Raw genomic sequence first — 23812 nt, forward strand, 5'->3', positions numbered from 1 at the left:
CATCGGCGCCACTCGTCGGAACGTCTGTTCTCGCGCTAAGGGGCCTTTTTTCGCCGCGTTTTTCGTTGCTCTCCGAAGTTGCACAGTAGCGCTCGCGCCTCTCCCTTGAAAGCAGTCCGTCCGTTATCCGTGTGAGTTTCGCGCGTGCGAAAGAGAAAGAGAGGGAGATAAAGAGAGAGAGAGAGAGAGAGAGAAGGACAGTGAGAACCGCGTGTGCGTAATTCATAATAGACAAGTTCTCCAGCAATGGCGATGACAAAGCTGAGTCTGGCGCCGAAAACCATCAAGTACTTGATGTTCGCTTTCAACCTGTTCTTCGTGGTAAGTACGCGGCCGACGATCAGCTGTCGGCAGACGTCTCGCGGTTCCTTCTGTAACCTGGAACCTGGAATCTTGAGTTGGCATGGATCCGCGCGACTCGATTGCGCTTGCGAGCTATCGAACCGTGCGTTGTATCGACACGCGTCAGTGCAATTGTTGAAAACCCTCGATTACGATCGACAGTCGCAATTTTCAGAAGCTTAACAAGAGCGTAACTTTTACGAATATGCGTTTGCAAAGCCGTGAAGTGAATAAATAAGATCGATCAAAATTTTTATTATTTTTTTATTACGAGCAATGGTAGAAGTTAGCTAAAGTAGTTTCAGTTGAAATTAACTAAGAGCACTTCCCAGTAAGCATAAAGTGCTATTAGAATATTTAACAGCAAGTAACGTTTTCAAACACATCATACACTTGATGTTGTATACAATATCAATATGAACAAACTTTGACCATAACTTGGAAACATTTTAACAATTCTAGACGGCAACGCGTGTCTAAAGGCATTTTTAAGATATCGTTTAGACGTAAAAAATATCTTAAAGATATCTTAAAGACGTTTTTTAAACACGCACGTTGTCTGGGATGTTTTGAAAAAAAAATGTATAAAATAATCTTTTTGAAATGTTTTACATAATATTATTTTAAAACGTCCAAAAGTATACATGAAATTAAGCCAGACAACATTAAATTCCGAACTCATAGACGTTTCTCAAATTTCAGATCTCAAATCTGTCTTTGACTTGCTTACTACGTTACCATATGCGAGACAAAGACAGATTTGAGATTTAGATCTGAAAAATGTCTATGAATTCGGATCTAAAAGGTCTTACATTAAGACATCTTTTAGTCTTTAAGATGTTTAAAAATGTTTCCTAAATATTTTTTATATATAATTTCTTCATCTCTAGCTCCATTAGATACATAACTAGAGGTTTCAATCAAGAAAACGAATTTTTAATTATGTGACAAATATGTTTATCTAGAAGATAGCTATCGGGAGATGTAAAGAAAGCGGGCAGTAGACATACGTGTTGTCAGGAAATATTTCTTTAGTGCCCAATTTCTTCATCTCTAGATAACCTTATCCACAAGATATTTCCCAGAGAATGATAATTTCTACTGCAGTAAAATAGTGAAATTCTAATATATTTTATGTCGAAAGTTAGTAGTATTAAAACTGGTAGTATGAAGAATAGCTATCTGTTACCAGAAGTGAAGAAAATGAATTTTTCAGTGAAAAAAATAAATTTTTAATTAACTGATGAATATCTTTGTCTGGAAGAGATAATTATCGAGAAGTATGAAGAAATCAGCCAAAAATGTTATTTTAATGTTTCTTGTTTACCTAAAAAATACGTTAAAGTTTTGTGGGAATCTAAAAGATATTTTATTAAAGATATCTTCAAGATATTTCTAGATGTCGAAAAGACATCTTAAAATATATTTTTAAGATATTTGTCACATAAAATTTCTTTTAGATTTCTAAAAGGTATCTTCAAGACATCTTCATAGATATCTAACGTGATATCTCAAAATATTGAGTAAGATATGTTTCAGATCGCTAATAGATGTATTTTCGAAGCTTTACGAAAATTGTAAGATATCTCAAGACATAGCAAGACATCTTTTAGAAATCTAAAAGACATCTTTTTGTTTATGTAGATACTGGATTCTTATCTTACCATTTTAAGACTGTGTAGAATGAGACGAAATCGAATTTTAATCAAAAGTTAATTTCAGCCAAATTTTATTTTAATTAGAATTCGCGGCTGTCAATAAATACGAGTTTAATACAGTATTTTAGTTGGTTTTGATTAATATTTGTTCCTGTCTCGTGGAACGTCAAAATCCAACAATCGCGCTAAAGTACGCACATTGTCAAGATAGCATCAATCACGTGGTTCAGTAGAATCCGGTTTTTAAATGATATGCGCGACGTAAATCACGTTTTTTTTCCCCGCAAATATTTATTGAAAGACAGTGGAAATGTGAAATTGAAAATGGAATTTAATTCAGATATCATTAACAAATATAGAATACAATGTACACGTATATATTTGCAGATAGGTATATAGTTTTTTGTGTCAACTTTTTATATTTTATGAGTTACGCAAATATTGAGTTATTTTGAGCAAATATTTCAACTTTGTATTTGGTAGATGAATATTGGTCGAAATCACTCGTAACAAGTATCTGAAAGTTTGAAAATTTGAGTGGAAAAGTACTGCATTTATAATAAGATCATTTGACGAATAGTCATATTTACATCTTGTAGTTTCGAAAATAAAATTTTTACATCTATCAATTTTCCTAAAAAAATAGAACAATTTTGAAGAAAAATCGATTTTTGAAAAAAATTGATAGAAACTATATCAGTAATAACCAATGTTATAAAATATGTGACAAAGCAATCACAATTTTTTCCTTAGTTAATTAATATATAAGTTTATTATTGTCAAAATTAAACTTTTAATCGCAGGTTCTTAGGGAATATATTGGACACCCCGTATATGGAATGTGTGTTCAAATATAGATGCCATTTAAGTGCGTGTTATAAGTCTGACGTAAAATTAAATTAATTCATCGGTTATTTAGTTATCGATTGGATTCAACGATGAAGACTGCAAGTAGATGAATCACTGTAAGAGAAATCTTACAAAGAAAAATTGATCAGCGTAAAAGATATGTTCAACGGAGAATTCTCATACGATATTTGCCTTCTTTGGATTTTTTCGTACGCAACGTGATGACACTGAAAGGCCACATTCGGTGCGATCGATACGGATGAAAGCGATTGTACTATGACGAATATCATATGCTACAGAATGGGACAAGAATTAGACATCCAAAATAATTTTATTATTAGAAGTAAAGAATTCGTAGTTGTTTATGCATATGTATAGAAACTACAGTTTGATAAGATGATAAGCAATTCAATAACTAACCTGTTCTTCGATTATTCAGCACAATCGAAACACACACCTTTTGTTATCGCTTTATTAATAGACACGCTATTAACGTTCTTGCGCTACATGCGTATTAATTTTTTACGAAGAAACCCGTTTATCTGAAGTAACGCTTCTTTCCGATTATTATTTTTTAACGTAGTTATTTAATTTATTGCAAAATCGCATTATTGCAAAATTAATGTTTTAGAAGTGCTGAAATTATTGAATTTCTGCTATTGTTAGTATAGTTAGTTAAAAACCATTATTTTTGCGTTTATTTGTCAAGATACATGCATATATATGTGTAAATGATTACATCTTGTTTGAAAGAAGAAAAGAAAAAAAAATTCGCTGCGGACAGGATTCGAACCTGTGCGGGTAGAACCCAATGGATTTCAAGTCCATCTCCTTAACCGCTCGGACACCGCAGCTGTTGCAAACGTGCTGCTATTTGTACAATATACTGTGCGCAGATGTAAAATTCTAAAAAGTTAATGTATTCTATGAAATTAATCTTGCGCGTTTCTTTCATATGTATTATAACTACTAATTACATTAAAGATACATTGTACGTACAACATACGCACAACTCTTGCAAAATAAATTAAAATTCGAAAAATGTGTTAATATTTATTTAAACAAACTATATATACATATGAAAGTTGTGTGAATAATTTAAAAACATTATATTTTATTTAATAACATATTTTTATTTAATTTGTTATTAAAAATAAAATTATGTTAAAAAATAATGACAAACAGCTTAATTTTTTTGTATAAGTATTTTATATACATTTAACATGATTTATGCAAAATTGTATTCATGCTATTCTGAGTTTAATTTTATAAATAAATAAACAAATAAATTTTACTTATTTACTTATTAGAATAATTATTCTCTGCATCATAATAAAATTTTACATAAATCATCTTGAACTATATAAAGCACGTACTTATGTAAAAGAAATCCAATTTAAAAAGAATTACATTTTTTTAATTGCATTTCCATTGGATCTCTCTATCCATTGGACATCTCTATCTCTTATTGAAATAATTTTTGATTCGAATGTCACAATTAAATTTTTTATGTTAATAAAAAATGCAACATAGAATGTCTGTAGATTTTTCATTAGTTTGAATATATAACACATTCTTAATTAAACAATTACGTCGTTTAATTGATTGCGCAATACTGCGAAACCATTATTTAACGTGACGAAATCGTTATGTAATCATTACTGGTTTTTAGCGTGATTAACTCAATTATATTTTCGATAAGTGAAATTAGATGGAAATATGAATAATACAAGTAGGAGAAAAAATATGATTTTTAATCAAAGCGAATTTTGGTATTTAATAATATTTCTGTATTAAAATTTGTAAATACATTTATCAATTTTATAAATTATTTTTTTGATCCTCCTTTTATCAATAGAAATAAATTACGCATCGATGAATTGTGCTTAGATTACAGGAATAGTGTTGCTATCGATCGGCGTGGTCATCCATGGAGTGTACCATCAGTACCAACATTTCCTTGACAACAGCTTCTTCTCGGTACCGTCTCTTCTCGTAGCCGTGGGCGCTATCATTTTTATCATCGCTTTCTTTGGATGCTGCGGAGCCGCTCGCGAAAGTTATTGCATGATTATAACGGTAAGACAAAGATCATAAATACTTGAATAACATTTTTCTCTTATTAAATATCGCACTTTGATTGTACTTTCTGCAATAAATAAATTATTCATCTTTTTCATGAAAAGTGAATAATTTATTCTTATAAAAAATGCATAATTTAATTATTTTACGTGTTAAGCTACACACTTATTAACTTGTTATATCACTTGAATATCGCATATATTCTTCAGAATTTTTCTCAATAATGAAAATGAAAAGTTGTTGCGCCATACGCAATCAAATAATTTAACACTGCGACTCCGTCGCAGTAAGTATAAACGTTTAATTAGCAAATAATAATTACTCAGCCGACTAAATCAATAATATTAATAATGATAATAAGCAAACTCTCTGTAATGCACTGCTAGATTGGTAGTAAATTCGATCAGAAATTGCTAGAAAAAAGGCATGTACTTTGTCTGCATTAATCTTGTGTTTTATCGACAAAGTTTGCAAACATAATCTGACAGCAGATTGACGGCAGAAACCGAGCAGAATCTGTCAAATACAGATTCTGCTCTATTTCCTCTGCCAATCAATTGTAAAAGGAATACATCAAAGATTGAATTTCTGCCATTAATCTGTCATCATATTTTGTTGACAATATTTGTGCTAATTCTACTAACAACATTATACATAGAAAAAAGTTATTATTAAATTAAAATTAATATGCTCTTTTTAATAATTATTGTCTTTCGTCGAGAACATTTTTTTCTAAAAATGCTTCCTTTTCAAAGTATTCCATTGTTTCCATATAAAGTGCAGCATTGAAATGGGATACTCAATATAAGCACAATTAGAAATTTTTTTTTAATTTGATAATCTTAGACATTTTGCTTACATAAAGATATGTTTTACAGTTTTGTCACGAAAAATACATTCATCTTTGTTCGATAATAATTTTCATAAGTTGAAAAAATGAATTGAAAAGAAAAGATATTAGATAGAAAACAATATTTTCAAATCAAGCAATACAATTTTTTAAATTTAATATCAAATACTATTAATATGAAAACAATCATGTTGTACTATTTAAGTGATTATTATAATATTGAAATAAAAATATTTTATTGAAATTTAGAATTATCAACTCTTTAAAGACTTTTTTTTATTCTTGTTGATATGTACATGAGACAAAAAATTGTTAATTTGATATGAATTTTTGTCTGTATATGTACTAGATTAAATCTGCAATTATTACAAAATTATTTGCACATTATTGGCACAATAATTGCCTATTGGAGATCGTTAAAAACATTTTATTTAAAAATTACGATGTTCATTGTAAATGCACCGATTGTAAATGATTTACGTTTCAATCGATCGACCGTACCTGGCGGAGCTCGCCATAGGATTGCACTTCCGATTGAGAACGCGCCGACGAGAATCAATCGTAACGCAACGCGAGCAATAAAGCGAACCATTGTCGTGACTCGAGAACATTTGCAGCGCATTTTCGACGCTGTTCTATTCGAATTAATTCAAGATTAGGATCTCGATACGGAGTGTTGGGTTGTCGACCGCGATACGCGGACGGAAAAAAGTGCGGCTAAAGTCTTGTCCATCCACGATATCGGTTCCCCCTCGTTTTCATAACATAATGGATCATATGTTTTGTGCACGAGGTACGTAATTGACATGTGTGTGTCCTCCCCCCGTTTTACTTTCGCCCCGGCTCTTATTCCGGGAAAATTACTCTCCCTCGCATGCAGACGAGGGCGGGAGTACTTCCGGCGTTGCTTTAAAAAATTGACGCAAACGTAAGACTAGAAACTATATAACAAATATTTTAAGCATCGAGATTAGATTCTATCCTATTTGCGCGTTTTCCAGATACCTTTAGAAAAATACATCACCTAATACCAAGAAACCGATTTATTTTTGGGATATCTGTATAAAGCCTATACATAACAGATTATGCATTGGAGATTGCGAAAATTACGAATTGAAGATTACCTCGATAGGCACATTGCGTGAATATTGCACAATAATGGCATTACGAATTAAAAAAATTTTGCGCTAAAATGATACGTTATAACAGGAATTTTATCAAAATAGAATTTATAAATATTTGTCCAAAATTAGACAAATCTAAATTTGATATCTAAATATTTTACAATTATTTCAAAAACCGCTTGTGATTCTTTATTTAAAATGTTATCATGCTGAATGTGTAATATTTCATACTGCAATATTTCTACATTATAATTTAGAAATAATTATTTATTTTTGTAAACATGTATATGGATAAATTATATTTTAAAATTTTTATACACAATAAAGCTAAAATATATTTATACAAATTGAAAAAGAATGCCTTCAACGGTCGCAGCTTAAAATATATTTTTTTCAATTATTAAACAATTTCTTTATAAATATAATTTTGCAAATGTACTAAATATAAATATTGTGATAATTTTACCGAAATACTATTTTGAAATTATTGTACCGTAGTTATCAATATTTTGTAAAAGGTATTTCTACATCTATTATTGTAAATACATAATTGCAAATTATAATTTTTATGCAAAACTTCGTCATATAATTTAATAAATGCCTGTCCTATTAGGGTAGAATTTTTTCAATCAAATAATTTTAATTTGTTTTGTTCTGGTTGATTGAATTCTAATCTCCAGTTCGTATATAATCCTCAATTTCCAATGCGTAATCGGAGGCTTAATGATTATATATAGAAAATAATCTGTCGAAAGATAATTTGAATTCTTCTAACGACGTTCTCTTTTGCCGTTTGCAGTTCTGCACACTTCTAGCTGCGATTTTCCTTCTGGAGATTATAGGCGGCACAATGGGATACGTGATGAGGGCGCAAGTGAAGGAAGTTGCAAAGGCCAAGATGCTCGATACGATGCCAAAATACAACGGCAGCGAAGAGATCAGAATCGTCTGGGACAATCTACAACGAGACGTAAAACGCGCAATTATATACAATTACCGCATTTATACGCGTGATCGCGTTATATCCTCGAAATGGCGGACCATGTGCGAGTGGTTTTGTTTTTTTCCCCCTTTTCCGACGGCAGCTTTGTTAGAAGTTTCTCGCGCTTCGCGTCGTGTCTTCCCCAGTCGTGGGAGCGATCCGGTCGTTGCAAGGATATCGCGGACGACAGGCGACAGGGATAATTTCAATGCCGGGCTCTAATTCCGGTGTATAATACATGTGTGGTAGCTGGCGTGCACGCTACAAGAGGGTAGCGTAAATCGATTTTTACACCGACTTCCTTGACCACCCTTAACGATCTATGAAATATATGCGCGCGCGCATTTTATGTTTTATATTTTATACATATGAAATCATAGGACACCCTGTATATACATACATACAGAAGATATCCTATTGACAAAGCGTTTGTTTGTAAGTAGAGTAGATTGAACTGAATAGAAGTCCTGTACACCCACGATCATTGATTCTGTCCCTCGGAAAATTTTTCAAATTGAGAAGTCACTATCTTTCTACACACTCGCAGTTCACGTTTAACGTAACATCAGAGCTTACGGTCGCGCTGGCCACTTGCGACCACATTTGGCGAAGTAATCTTTATGTCAAATACGATAAATTTTCGGAAGTTAATCCGCAAACTTGAGTTTCGAAGATTAATAATTTCTCGTGATGAAAAAGAAGATGAATTAAAGATAAATTTTTAAAAACTATCAAACTATTATTAAATTATTGTATTGTTATTGTTCCAGTGTCATTTAATTAATATTTTCTACGTTAATCATGAACTGCGTATGTAGAAAGATAATGACTTCTCAGTTTGAAAAATTTTCTGAGTGACAGAATCGATGACCGTGGGTGTACTATTTCTGCAATAGTTAGTGAAAAACAAATTACATAATAATTTTTGAAACATGAATAAACAAAGTGTTTTTCGATGGATTTTTGGTCATTAAAAACGAATTCGACGGCTAAAGTTTGCTATCACATCATAGTTTGGAGAAAAGTGGCGTCAAAGAGATGATGAAATAAAAAATGATGATTTCTAGGATTTCCGGAACATTGTAGTATCAGCATCAAATTTTTTTTCCTTGCAAAAGTATCAACTTTTAGCTTTAACATGCCTTGTTCCATTTTAATTTGACTTTTCGTTTTTGAGATATAACTAAAATAAGAGATACTAATCGTACGCTTGGTATTAGTATCATATCCAGTATTATTTTCTTGCGAAAATAAATGCGAATAATCATTTTCGAAGTATGTTTCACTGCTAAACAAAGTTAATTCCATTAATTAAATTTGGTTATCACATCATAATTCACATTGCATATGACTCTTTACCAGTTATTCAGTTTAGTTAACTTTACCGGCACATGAGCGCTTTGTCAATAATTATAGAGCATCTTGCATATATCAAATATATCTTTGGCCAAAAGTATTAGACACTCATATTTTTTTCTGGAATTTTTTTGTCTGTATTATTTTTTTATTAATTACCGCGTTATATGTACACAAGTTTAAAAAGAATTCTTGAAATAAAGAATAATTCCAATAAGACATAATACAGTAAAAAAATTCCAAATAAATGATAAAAATGTAGGTATCTGCTTTTATTTAAGACTATATAAATATAGGCAATATAAATAATTTATTGTTTCAACAGATAAGCGTTTTGAATCTAAAAATAATGTCCTATAAACATGGATTCAATTCAAAGCAATTATCCGTTGTATTGCACAATAATAAAATTATATACATCATATAATATATTTATATATTATTTATAATATATTATTTACATATAGTATAAATATTATATGTACATCACATTTATAATGTATATAACTAAATATATATATATTCAATTATGTGTGTGCATGCATGTATATACATATATTTATATATAATGAAGTATTTCTCATGAAATCTTTCATTATAATTGTTGACTCTGTCTCTGCAACTGTATATGTATCAACGTATTAACCACGTATAATCCGTTTTTGCAGTTTGAATGTTGCGGGACGAACAATGCTACTGACTGGTTAAAACCGGGAAATCTGCCGGCTATTCCGATGTCGTGCTGCGACAATGTAGTAGGTGCTATTGGTGAATCCAACTGCACCTTGTCGTCGCAGAGTCTGCATCGTCATGGCTGCATGGATGCGTTCGGGGATTTCGCGGAAAAACACGCGTCCAAGATAGCGGGTGTTGGGATAGGTCTTGGTATAATTCAGGTATCCTCATTAGTATCTTATTACTCGAAAAAGACGTGTTTAATTTAATTTTAAGATATTAAAATGTTTTATCTCTGTTTTTTCAATACTTAAAAAAGATTTCAGTTTTAAATGATATTTAGATTTAAAACACTGAAACGTTTAAAATTGCAATCTTCAACAGCTTCAAACATTTTAGCGTTTTAAATTTAAACACTGTTTAAAATTAAACCATTTGTAAGTATTTAAAAAAAAAACGAAGACAGTAATAAAACATTTTAATATCTTGAAACTAAACATTTCTTTTATGTTAGATTTTCCGAACGTTGCGTTTCAAAGTTTCTGATAAACTAAAAACATTCATCTTTTATTAATACAAAAATGGAATAATTAATGTTGCAGCTAATAGGAATCTTCTTGTCAACCTACTTGGCAAAATCAATCAGGAATTGTTATCAGACCATGTAAAGTGCCATACGGACATCAAACGCATCGGAAACAGCGTTACATTCCTAGATGATAGTCAAGCAGGATTTTCATTAGAATTACCGAATTACATACATCTGATAATTGATCTGATAATTAATCTGACAAATATTATTTGTCTTCATAGAACAGTGGTAAATTATTTTTGCTATATACTTCGCATTGCGCTATATGAACCGTGTGTATTTTTAATAAATCTTTACCTTGCCAAGTGTTTTTGTGAAAATGGATTTATCATTTCTGATTAAAATATCCCAATTGCATGTTCTTAGGACCATTCTACAATAGTACGTAAACGTAGTTGTAAGTAGTATAACATGCAGTGGTAAGACTCCATTTCTACGAATACAAATTAACCTTAATCTTTAACTTCCTTTTTATCTTTTTTCAGTTTTAAGAATAAGAAAAACTGAGTAAAGTTAATTTACATTGATTGAAGTGGATATGCAACTACACCTTTTACAATACAACTAATTGTTTACAGGATTGTAGAATGGCTGTTATTTGCATAGATGTACTAAAAAAAGAAGTGATTAATTTTAAGATATTAAAATGTTTTATTAGTGACTTGTAAATACTTAAAAATATTTTAGTTTTTTTACGTGTTTAGATTTAAAACACTAAAACGTTTAAAACTGTTAGATTTCAGTTTTAAACGTTTCGTGGCCGTCTGTGCCAATGTAGATTAATTTTAATCTCGGTTTAACTTACTTCATCGTTTTCTAGGTCTAAGAATTAGAAAAAGATGAAAAATTGAACCGAAATCAAAGTTAATCTACGTTGATGAAAATGGCGATTAGTATTTTAAATCTAAACATAGAAATAAAACATTTTAATATCTTAAACATTTTTTTTTGCATGGAAGTGTGTGGAAATATAAAACACAATCACGTTTTTTTAATAAAGAATCTGCTTTTGTCTACGATAAATTTTTTTTTTCACAAGTCTTTGCGACTTGTAAATTTTAAACAAAAAGTCGTAGCACTCGCTTGTGCACAGAAATATTTACACACGCGCGCGTGTGTGTGCAGAGAGACACGAAATTAAACTTAATCGTTCACATATGAGTCATGTTTGCCTCGTTGTTTTGCCCACGTGTAAACGTAGCAACGAACGGGTGTGGACGTCTCTTCCACGCCCATCAACTTGAAAATTTTAGCTCTATATAATATTCAGTTAAATATTATACATGTACCGTATAGATATAAATTTCTTTTACAATGTATTAAATATAAACATGTCTCGACATTTCCAACAAAGATGTCTTGCACCAATAAATCTATAAAAAAATGTATTTCATATCAATGTGACACTTGTTATCGAATAATCGAATTTTCATTGACGCATAGTGCGCTATAATTTAACTGATTTATCGCTTTGTCATGTTTTTTTCTTCATGCTATCGCAAATACTTCCTTGTTCCTCCCACTCTTTCTCCTCCTCTTCCCCCCTTTTCCCTCTTGTGGCTGTCTGTCTCTCTCTTTGTCCATCTATTTTTCTTTCTCTCTATCCATTTGTCAGGCTCTCACTCTATCCATATTTATCTCTCTCTCTCTCTCTCTCTCTCTCTCTATCCATTCTCTCTCTCTCTCTCTCTCTCTCTCTATCCATTCTCTCTCTCTCTCTCTCTCTCTATCCATTGTCTCTCTCTCTCTCTCTCTCTCTCTCTCTCTCTATCCATTTGTCTCTCTCTCTCTCTCTATCCATTTGTCTCTCTCTCTCTATCCATTTGTTTCTCTCTCTCTCACTCTATCCATTTGTCTCTCTCACTCTCACTCTATCCATTTGTCTCTCTCTCTCTCTCTCTCTCTATCCATTTGTCTCTTTCTTTCTCTCTCTCCCTCTCCACGTTATACGGCACGTTCCAAACAAACCTAAATTATCCGCATCGGTATCGCGTGAATACGTCGCCGTGCGCGATCGTGTGTTTTCGTGGCTCGTTATCGGCCAGCAGATAACGCCGCAGGCCGGCGCGCCAGTGTCGGCATCGGCAATCGGTGTAGCAACTGGAAGTGCTCAAGGTGCGCGAAACCGCTCGCTGTGCATCTGCGCCCGGGAGAAGCTAAACGCGAGGCAAAATGGCGGCCACGCACCTAGACGTCGGCCTCCGCTGCATCAAGTACCTGCTGTGCGCGGTCAACTCCCTCTTCGTGGTCTGTACATCATAATGTGAATGGCGTTTCTATCTTTCCGTCACCGTTGTCTCGCGGAACGTATATTCTTCATCGAATCTCCGCCGCATTCCAAAGCATTCTCGCGTCGATCGAAGGACAATCGCGATCCTTATGTTTATTTATCGACCGGGCTCTCTGACTCCACGCGCGTCAATAAAAAAAAAAAATTGAGGGGAAAAAGGAATAGCGTTTACTTTTCGTGGCTCGAGGAATCGTCACCGAGAATCTCGGAAGATGCGAAACGTTACTCGCCTCGCGAGGCGAGGCTTCGTTGTCGCATGAGTCCCCGTCGAAACAGATATTCTTGAAATATGAGATAACGTGCATTATGACTCTTCAAATACGCATAAAGTCACCGCCAATGACTGTACGACGAATCGCGGCTCGTAGGAAAACGCCGTTGCGACGTAAGTTCGACGTGCAATTGCGCATCGCAGGCCAGGTGTCCTCATCCAAGCCATGTAACTCCGTTCGTCGATAATTATCGATTGCTATTATATACCGTGTAGATGATGAATAGAGAAAGGAGACTTCGCTCGGAGTTACCTTAAATTGCTAATAATCTACTTTTGAGAAAGATAAAGAAGTAACGCGAATAAGACGTTTAGCTATAATTTTTTGTATTTATTTTGAAAATTGTTTATATTTATATATTGTATAATACATATATATTTGTGTAAAAAGATATATGCATATAATTATTACCAAGATATTTTTTATATTTATATGTCTATATATACATATTTTTTTTTACATAAATATATGTAATATAATTCATGGAACGGACGAAGTGTTCGTTTATAGTACGCATTGACTATCACTGTTGGTTATCACTTTTCTTCAAGATACCTGCTCGATACAGCTGTTAGTGAATAGATAACATAAATGGCGATTAATGTCGAGGAAAAATATGACTCAGATATTTATTTTTCGCGTATACGTGGCAGACGTCTTTCTATTCTGTGTGCGGCAATTCGAAAATCGATATTATCGCAAATTATGGACTTTATAAAAAAGTCATGGTTTACACAAATTGGATTATTCGAAATTATTATAGCTCAACCCCTGGTACCATCTATTAAATCGATTTTCTGTATTAGACGATTCAAATAACGTATTGAATCGTTTATGTCATCCGTGGCAACTCTGAAAAAAATTCTACAAAATTCTCTCTCTCTCTCTTTAAGAAATGCTACGAAAATACTAGAATTGGAACACTTAAATTTTTGTAAATTTTTGTATTGTGTCGTTTCTGTGATTTCTATGAATTTGTCAGTAAAACTATAATGAATTGAACAAGTACCCCGACGGAAAAAATTTATATGAGTAAATATATAGTTTTAATGAAATTTATAGAAATTATTTTCTTTTTCATAGAAATATTTGTTTTTTCTTTAATAGAAATATTTTTCTTTCAAAATTTATATTTTGCAGTAAAAATATTTTATATACATATTTTTATATACGCGAAAAATAAATATCTGAGTCATATTTAATTAAAGTTAACAAAAGTGTTCAAATTCCAGCATTTTTTGGTAGATTTTTATAACATTTCTGAAGTTTGTGAAGAATTTTGTAGAACTGTTTCCGTCAAGGAATTAAGAATAAAATAAATTGGGATTAAACTAGATAAAACGTAAAGGGACAAAAGGATGAGCTTTTTCTACCGATCCTTTGGAGTGTTTCAACAGATGTTTTAAGATTTGAATTACGTGGCATTTTTCATAAAGATCGTCACATGTTGTTTGTTTTTATTTTACAGTCATCTACTAAACTAGTAGAATTTATCATAGAGCGCTACACAATCGTAGAATACATCCTTGAATTTTATTACTAATGATTTCTGGTAAAGAAATTGCTTATTGATGAACGCATTTTCATTTCAACAAGTGTGTTAATAAGCAACTTATACAATACAGACCTCTTAAGACAACCTTGGGATGTTTTTTGAATAGTGTGCTGTGTCATAAAAAATTGTTATCTCTAAAAACTCGCGCGTGACTCAGGAAAATCCAATGCAAAAGAAGCATTCGGTACGTGTGAAAATTTGTTGCGGATGATATCATTGGATCATACTTTTTTGAAAAAGATGCTAGAATGTTTGTTATGGTAAACGGAGTGCGCTATAGAGATGTTAAAGCCCGGTTTTTGGTATGCCATCATCATGAGTGAAGCTTATTGGTAAAACAGGTTTAATCATAAGCTAACCAGATAATGAAGAACCGGACCGTAGACGTTTTAATCTGTTTAATTTGAACTAAAGAATACAAATACAATGAACTTTTATTTCTAATAAGATGGGGCGATGCCATACAAGTAATGAAACGTTCGCTTTATTGGGTTTCAAGTTCCGTGGTCGTTTTCTTTCGTGAAATGGCGATAATTGGCCACTAAGATCATGCGATTTGGCGCGTTAGATTTTCTTTAGGGCTACGTTAAAGGGAAGGTCTATATCAATAATACACAGACGATTAACGCTCTCAAAGCTACTATTGCTGAAATACAGCCGTATCTTTGCGAAAAATGATCGAAAATTTTGAGAAAAGAGAGGATTTGCAATAAGAGTCGAAGCGGCCATTTGGATAATATATACTATTCCACACACATAATCTACATGTCTCTACTCTATAACGAAGTAATGAAATCTTGATTATTACAATTCTTTGCCGTTTTATTAAAAAAACATTCTACACTTCTTGTTGAAACGCTCTATATTACGTTCTTTGTTCTTGTCGGCTTACGGAGAAGGGGATATGGGCCACGAAGTTCGAGTTTCGTTGTTAGAGAGAACGGCACTTTCGAACTGCGGTCGATATCGCAGTAGACAAGGCTATGCACTGCTGAATTATTAGGGATGGACGAACCTGTACAGCTGCACAACCCGATTAGCACTCATATACTCAATTAAACAAAGGAGAAATAATATGCGCCATCGAACTCTTTCACGATTCATTACTTATCACTACAGGATACGCAGACAAATGGCTTAAGATTATCGCCAACAAATCGGCATGAATAATCAGTTTGATGCAAGTATATTGCGTGGAGTATATTGCATATGGAAGCATTTATAAATTATAATTAATATATCTACAAGAGACCGTGAAATGCATGTATAACATATTTATAAATTATTTTCAGACACTTGTGCAAATTTCTAACTTCTTGCTGCACGTGAAGGAAAATGCGTATGAGAAAAACGATTTTTCACTAACAATAAGACCTTTCCTTGATTTTGACATCCGAAATCTCAAATCGACGATATGAGAACCCTTTTCGTTGTTCTCAAAACGTAATATCAGGAAAACATGTTCTAAATATCTTACATTGTATCGCGCTCGCCTAGGGGACTTCGTGGTCGCTCTTATCAGTAGATAAATTTATTATCTTCACAATCGTTGATGTCGGGACATATCGTACGATTTAAAATTTTAACAAAGGGTATACTTCGGTGCACGAGTACAGAACGAAAAATCTTGGAAGACAGACCTGTACAATGGTCGATTGCATGAAGATCAAACATTTTGTTTGCTCTTTGATTTCGTTGCGCTCGAACAGGAAAACAAAAATAAATTCATGATACGTCGTAAACGGGTCGTCGATATCTTATCCGAATGCGTTTGTTTATATAAATCAAATTAAAAGTTTTAAAAGCCTTTCCTATCTTAATGTAACATGTATCTCTCGACGCTCTGTCAAAATGTATTTGAAACGATTTCACATTTTATTTTGAGCCTTCGGTGATAAAACAGATTTACGAATAAACGTGTAGAAATTATAAGAGAGCCGCTCATCGTGGAAAATTATACGATACGCTTTGTGGAGCAAATAAAGACCGATGGTAACGTGTAGATAGCGATACGCTTCACAAAAGTGTCATATACCCTCTTTCCTCTAGTCTAAAAAGTTTACATTCAAGCGAGGACACATGTATTATATAACTAATGTCAGGGAAACCGCGTATTACGGAAATGATCGAAACCTTACTATATATACTGTACAATGAGCGTGTGTTACGTTCGGTATATGTTGTATGTTCGCAAATCGTATGCAATACTGCATATCTAAGTGGTTGTTATAAGTAGAAATAATATACAGGTTGCTGAAAAAACACGGAACTTTAAAATTGCAATAAGAATGAAAAAGTTATTACATAAACATGGATATATTAAAAACAAATAACATTCCACGAATCTCTTTCTGAGATACTATTAAATAATGCATACTAATTCAAGCTAATATTATTATTACAATCTCCAACTTATGCGAACTGTGCGCCGAACATTTTATCAGTTTTCAAAATAAAAACCATTACGTAAAGCCGAACGTAAAATCCATGATGTAACACATTAAATTTATGAGCAATAGATTATGCTAACAAGCATCGTATTGGCTTTTATTTCGTTAGATTTCTGATTTAATTTTTTCGAGCTTAATTTCTTTCAATTTATTTTAATATAATTTTTAAGTGATATCGGCTTACGTTTTAAATAATTAAAATGTAAAAAGATATCTAATTAAATTTTTGCAAGAAAATTATCGACCTTGAGTCGATACTCCATGTAATCGAATAATCAATCCATAAGTGAAGTTTATAGAATCATTAAACGATCGTTAGTAAACTGTTTAAAAAATATATTAAAATAATAAAATAAATAATAACATTCAAAATAATCAATTATAAATGGATATTTTTTACATCTAATTTTTAGATGTGATTAAAATATTATTTTTACTTGAAAATATTATATAAAATTGTACACGATTTTGTAACATTTTTTGTCTAAAATATAATTATTCGCTAATTTATGTTGAATAAGCACTACCATTTTCGCTGAATTGCTCGTTGTGGTCATTATTAAATTATTGTTTGTTCTTTTGCCTCGAGCTTGTATATTTTTATTAATATGTAATAAAATTATATATTTTTTTTACTGTTATTTTATTGCAGTTGACGGGAGTGATGATAATATCGGTCGGTACGACGATCTACGCAGTTTATGAAAATTTCTCGCATTTTCTCGATCCAAGCTACTTTTCGCCAGCCACTCTTTTGATCGTAGTCGGAATACTTGTCTTCATAATTGCCTTTATGGGATGTTGCGGTGCGCTTAGGGAAAGTACCTGCATGGTTCTTGTGGTAAGGAAAACCGAATATTTTGTATTTCTACTCTATTTCAGATATCTTCTCTGATACGTATAATATATTTATACACGCGTATCTAGTTTGCAGTCTTGCTATCGTTTGTCTTGCTATTGGAACTTGCTGCCGCTGTTGCCGCGTATGCCTTACAAGACGGTATCAAGGATCTTTTAGCAGAGAAGATTAATGTAACGATGCATCAGTATGAAAAGAACGAGGAAGCCAGATTTGCAATCGATTTTATGCAGTCTAGGGTAAGATAATCGACTGCTTTATAGATAAAAGAAGGTAGAAAAATCTTTTAAGATAATTAAGAATGTGTTACACATACAGTGCAAAATTGAAATTGGAAATGTATTAATATTTATACTTTAAATATAAACTATGAAAGTTATAAATAATATATTTTCATTTATTGTGTGAATAATATTTTTATAATTTATTTACCTTATTTGTTATTAAAAATTAAATTATTTTATTACAAATTAAAATTTGAAAATTCAATTTTTTTGTATAAGTACATTAAGTATTCAAAATAATTTATGCAAAATTTTATTGCTTCTGAACTTAATTGTTATATAAATAAATATTGCTTATTTATTAACTTGACAACCGATTTCTATATCGCAATGAAGCTTTACGTAAATTATCTTAGATACTTAGAATGCTTATATAAAGTACTTGTAAAAAAAAATTCAGATTTTTATCATTAGTTGCATTTTTACTTATTTGATCACATTTTTTCTTATTGAAATAATTTATGCGTATGTGTGTGATCCAGATAGAAGACCATTGACTTTTTATATTATTTCCAAATGCAATGTAGAACAATCTATAATTTTGCCATTATTTTGAAAATGTGCAATACATCTTTAACACTAAACACATTCTGCAAAAAACATTTTCAGGATATAGTGTATTCTTTTATAGGAAAAAAAAGAAATAAAATAATTAATCCATATTTCTCTCTCGTTTTACAGTTACGCTGTTGTGGATATAATAACTACCAAGATTGGAACAATGTACCGTTCAATAATACGCATATGGATGTACCTGACTCTTGTTGCGCATATCTAGTGGATGAGCTTTCAGACCGTTGTTATGGAAAATATCAGGAGGGCTGTATTAGTCGCCTTGCTCTTATTGTTCACCGTAGCGCGCTATACATCGGCACGGGGGCGGTAGCAATCGCCCTTATTCAAGTTAGTAGATTCAGCTTTTTTTTAATCTCATTTCTTGCATTTCAAAATTCGGCATCGATACTACCAAGTATATTTGTAAGATGAAACAAAATTTTGAACAATCATTTACCTATGTAAACTGATAAATCGTCAATTGTTCCTTTTCAGCTAACGGGAATTATGTTTGCGTGTATGCTTGGACGAGCTATCAGGCGTCAGAAGACAGAAAGGGAGAGGCGTCGTTGGGAGTTACGAGAGAATCTAGTGAACGGTTACGAGCCATTGGGAAAATCGGATCCCGTAACTACGTTTCCCGTAGTGTACATGTCGCCAGACTATCCATTGAAAGACGATCAGAAATGATTCAGGTGATCAAAATTAACATTTTGATATAAAAATCGAATAATTATATAAAAACTTAATGTTTTTTTTATTTTGTCGAGCTCACAAAAAATTTATTAAATTTCGAATAATGAGAAAAAAAGATTCTATTTTTTAAAACGCGTTTTAATGAAAATGAATATTTATTCTTAATTCTTAATTTTATAATAAAGTCCAATGAATTAACATGGGATAGCAAGAGAAAACAGTACTTATTACCAAATAATTGCTTGACTTACAATACATAGTTTAATATATTTTTCTTAATAGGCATATATATGTACGGACAGTCTGATTGCTTTAAATAATTTGTATATCAATGATAAAATATTGTGATGTTTGAATTCAAATTTTATGTAGATAATGTAATACCTCATTGTGTGTGTGTGTGAGAATATTTATAAAGAAAAGGCATTATTTTAAAATACTATATAGACTGTTGCAGAGAGATGTTATTTGCTGTACATTCTTAATGCACTGTATATTAAGAATAAAATATCTTTACTCTATTAAAACAGTATTTACATTTATCACGCCAAATAATACACATCCTTAAGGATTATCTATTCTTTTTATAAATAAATGCAACAATTATTAAAATATTAATTTCATATTAACATCACCAGAAAAGAGAAGCTTGCCTTAAAATCTCAGAAGCTTCCTCTTGATGTTCTCCATTTTCGAGATACGGAGGTGTTAGTTCACGATAGGCGAGACAAACGCGTCTCGACGTGATGTCCTGTCGAAGCACAGAATGCTCCCATTTATATCTATTAAACAAAAACATCACATATTAATATTATTTCTATGAAATATAATTTTTCCTTTAATATTCCTAAGCAGAGTGTTATACCTTGCTGGACCATATAAAACCATGAGTGATCTAGCAGGCATTGGTAATCGTATTACTATGTTATCATCAGTATCTAAAGATCGTGTCTTGTGCATGTCTTTTTCTAGGATGGAATCGTATTTTGATACGTAGTCTAAATTATATCGTGTTATCGGACCATGATAAGGAGTCATAGTCAAAACAGAATCACCGAGAACGTTCACGGTTACTATTCGTTCTCCCCAAATCCAACAATCGTCCACGTGGGGATCGATAGACGCGCCTCGTTCAGAATCATATTCCAGTGAACATTGTTCAATAGTTTTAAAATCATGTAACAACGGGATTTCCTCAAATTTCTTCTGTACAAACTGTGTTGTTTTGGGAAAGCCGTTAAATGACCCTAATTGTAATTTTCGCTTCTTGAAATTACATTTTGGCCCAAAATTCTATAAGACGTATCAATTTAAATATAAAAATATAAATACATTCAAAATACTTTAGAGATATTATATACCTGTTTTCTTCTACCGCTTTGTGAAGCTTGCCAAGGAATATCATCGAGTGCTTTCATGAGCTCCTTACTCTCATCTTCCTTTAAAAAATCTAGCTGGGACATACACAATATATATAGTGTAATGTTTATTATATTATAAAAAGTATATTATAAAATATAATAATCATATTACCTTGATGTAAACACCAGGATAATCAATTAAATTCCCATCGTGATAAGGATGTTTCTTATATTCATCTATATCCCATCCAGGTGATAATTTATCACAATGTGGACAATAAATGTAACTTTTGTTTTTCTATAATAATACATATAAGTATATTTTTAACTACTTAAGAAATCAGACGATAAAAAATTAGATGTTTCATAAATTTGTGTAATTAAACTATGAATTTTTAGAAAACATGTTTTCTCAATTTTGGTGTTATAGAGATTTGTGTACATTTCCTTAAATCTATAGAATGATTTCAAAACAAAATAAGAAACAAGAAGTAAATGTTTTTTTTTTACACAAGCAAACTGGTTTTTCTGGTATTTTCAGCCATTTAAAGGAGCAGATTCAATCAAAAGACTAGTATACGATAGACAGTAAAAAAGGCACAACCAAGTGGTGAAATTCTCAGATAAATTTCTTTCTTAGATATATATATGTGTATATATATAATTCTTTTTAAAACCTCTGAAAACCATTTTTTAGAATAGTGTATGTGTGAAAGATAATAATCCTAAATAAAAAAGATACAGGATACATCGGATATACTGTTTTTCAAAAGGATACTCTTTTCTTATATACCTCTAAATATCCACAAATCATTTTTAAATTTCCAGTTTAACTTATTAAGATAAATTTTGTTTTTACATATGTATGTAATATATTATTGTATTTAAAATTGAAACATATTAAAGTCTCAGATAAAATATCTTTTCATAACATTTAGGTCCGTTTGCAATATGGTATAACTTTAAAATGGTTTAGTTTATTTATCTTTTTCTAATGTTTAAAACCAATAGCAAAGAAATATAGAATGAAATCTGCACTTTAAAATGATATATAAGATGAATATATTAAAAGAAATTTATTCTAAAAACAAGTCGCAAATTAAATAATATAAAAACAAACATTATTTTCCTACCAACCTAATAGTAATCGCCACAAACGTAAAATAGGAATAGAAATATTTATCAAACATTTTGCACATTAATTGGATTAGCTACATTTCTGAATAATCATATTGTAAATATATCATCAATCATTAATTGAAAGACTATCATCCATTTGCTATCACAGAACTAAAAAAATGGTCATTTTTTTGTTTGCAAAAATTATTGTAATGAGAATTCAATATAATAAAGGAAGAACTATACACTAATATTTTTATTTATTTACAATTAGCTTACATTAAACTCTCAATTTTAAAGATCACAAAATTTTAATGATTAAAACATTTAAACTGGAAAAATTTTGCTTTTTAGGTTATGTATTTGTTGTAACAAATAAGCGATGTGTATTGATAAAATTGATCGGGAAAAGTCCTTAAAATTAATGTGTTTTGCCGTAAATAAGTTGTTTCTTCGACTTTTGAGAAAGGAATTGCGCAACTAATCGCGAGAAATTCCGATACGAGTAACATTGATAGGTTAAGACACTCCGGTGGTCTACCTGTAACTCGTTCTTCAAATCTGGCTTCGAAATCTCATATTCGATTTCGCAAATCAAACAAGAGCGTATCCCTTTGCAACCGCATGGTCGCACAGTCTCCATTGTGTTTCTTTTTCCTTTCGATATCAAACAAAAAACATACGGAAGTCGAAAATATGGAAATATACTAGCAAGACTACAGTACAGTGCTGCCAACATTTGCCAATGCTGCGAATGTGTTCCAAAGTCGATTCTCGACAAGTTATCGTATCCATCGATATATCGATTTGAACAAAGAACTATTTATTCCTCATTCGATTAATTTAAAATATCACATCTAATTATTAAGTTCTAAAACAGAAAAATATTTATAATAGAAATTACTAAAATATGCTTACTAATAAATATTATAAAATATATAATAGATATGATAGACATGCATGTGGTTACTTAAATGCGATCATTAATAACCATTTAATAAACCTAATAAATAAAGTGACGTCAAATGACGTTTCAATGATGTTTTACTGACATTAAAGATGTCGTTAAGACATTACCCAGTTAGCACACAATATTTATGATAAATATTAATAAATATTTATCATAAATATTTTTTTATAAAATGTTATGAATATACATTTTATACTTTATATTTTATGTACATGATGAAAATAATTATAAAAATTTTTATTTAAAATGTTAGTAAAATATTTACAAAATATTTTCTAAAATATTTATGATAATAAAAAATAAATATTTACTAAAATATTTTATAAAATATTTCAGTAAATATTTATGATAAATAAAATAATAAATATTATAGCAAGAATTTACAAATCTCACAAGTCATCACAAAGAATTTTATTTAATTACACAGGCACACAAAAGAAAAAAAGTGTCATGTCCGAGAGACTGCACCTATGTATCCCTATGTATTTTGACGCCCTGAAACTGAATATAACCTCAGAATTGCTCCATCAGATCAAGATTTTCTTTTACACTCAAAAAATTACTAAACGTTTCTTAAAATTACACACTATTTAACATGGTAAAAAAAAATTCTGACCTGATGGAGTAATTCTGAAGTCGGTTTCAGGGCGTCAAATACATATGGATACATAGGTGTAGTCCCTCCGATATAACACTTTTTTTATTTTGTGTGCCTGTGTTATTGTATTATATTAACATATATTTTCTAGTTGCATTCTTATTTAAACAAATAATAAAAGTTGTTCCAGATGCTATTCCGCCTTTGTAAAAATAGTAAAAAATTACAATTTTATATATGTTTATATAAATAATATATTTTAATTATATATATTTTATTTTTTCAATAACGTA

The 23812-nt window shown here is 31.2% G+C and overlaps 2 protein-coding genes and 1 non-coding gene across 3 annotated transcripts; 1 reads left to right on the plus strand and 2 right to left on the minus strand.

The window, feature by feature from the left end:
* Positions 1–19998, plus strand: LOC105203110 (tetraspanin-33). The gene is made up of 8 exons (XM_026140595.2): positions 1–321; positions 4740–4928; positions 7705–7875; positions 9912–10139; positions 17730–17918; positions 18005–18175; positions 18902–19123; positions 19271–19998. Exons 1-8 carry the CDS (start codon positions 247–249, stop codon positions 19463–19465), a joined length of 1440 nt encoding a protein of 479 aa, XP_025996380.1. The 5' UTR covers positions 1–246; the 3' UTR covers positions 19466–19998.
* Trnas-uga lies at positions 3622–3703 on the minus strand. The gene has a single exon. It is a non-coding gene; the product is annotated as a tRNA-Ser (tRNA).
* Positions 19918–22830, minus strand: LOC105203109 (alpha-ketoglutarate-dependent dioxygenase alkB homolog 4). The gene is made up of 5 exons (XM_011171874.3): positions 22493–22830; positions 21005–21130; positions 20833–20925; positions 20337–20764; positions 19918–20253 (listed from the first exon to the last, which is right to left on the minus strand). Exons 1-5 carry the CDS (start codon positions 22688–22690, stop codon positions 20103–20105), a joined length of 996 nt encoding a protein of 331 aa, XP_011170176.1. The 5' UTR covers positions 22691–22830; the 3' UTR covers positions 19918–20102.
* Between the last annotated feature and the right edge of the window lie 982 nt (positions 22831–23812).

Source organism: Solenopsis invicta, unplaced genomic scaffold (assembly GCF_016802725.1).
Source record: "Solenopsis invicta isolate M01_SB unplaced genomic scaffold, UNIL_Sinv_3.0 scaffold_67, whole genome shotgun sequence".
In the NCBI taxonomy this organism is placed as follows: domain Eukaryota; kingdom Metazoa; phylum Arthropoda; class Insecta; order Hymenoptera; family Formicidae; genus Solenopsis; species Solenopsis invicta.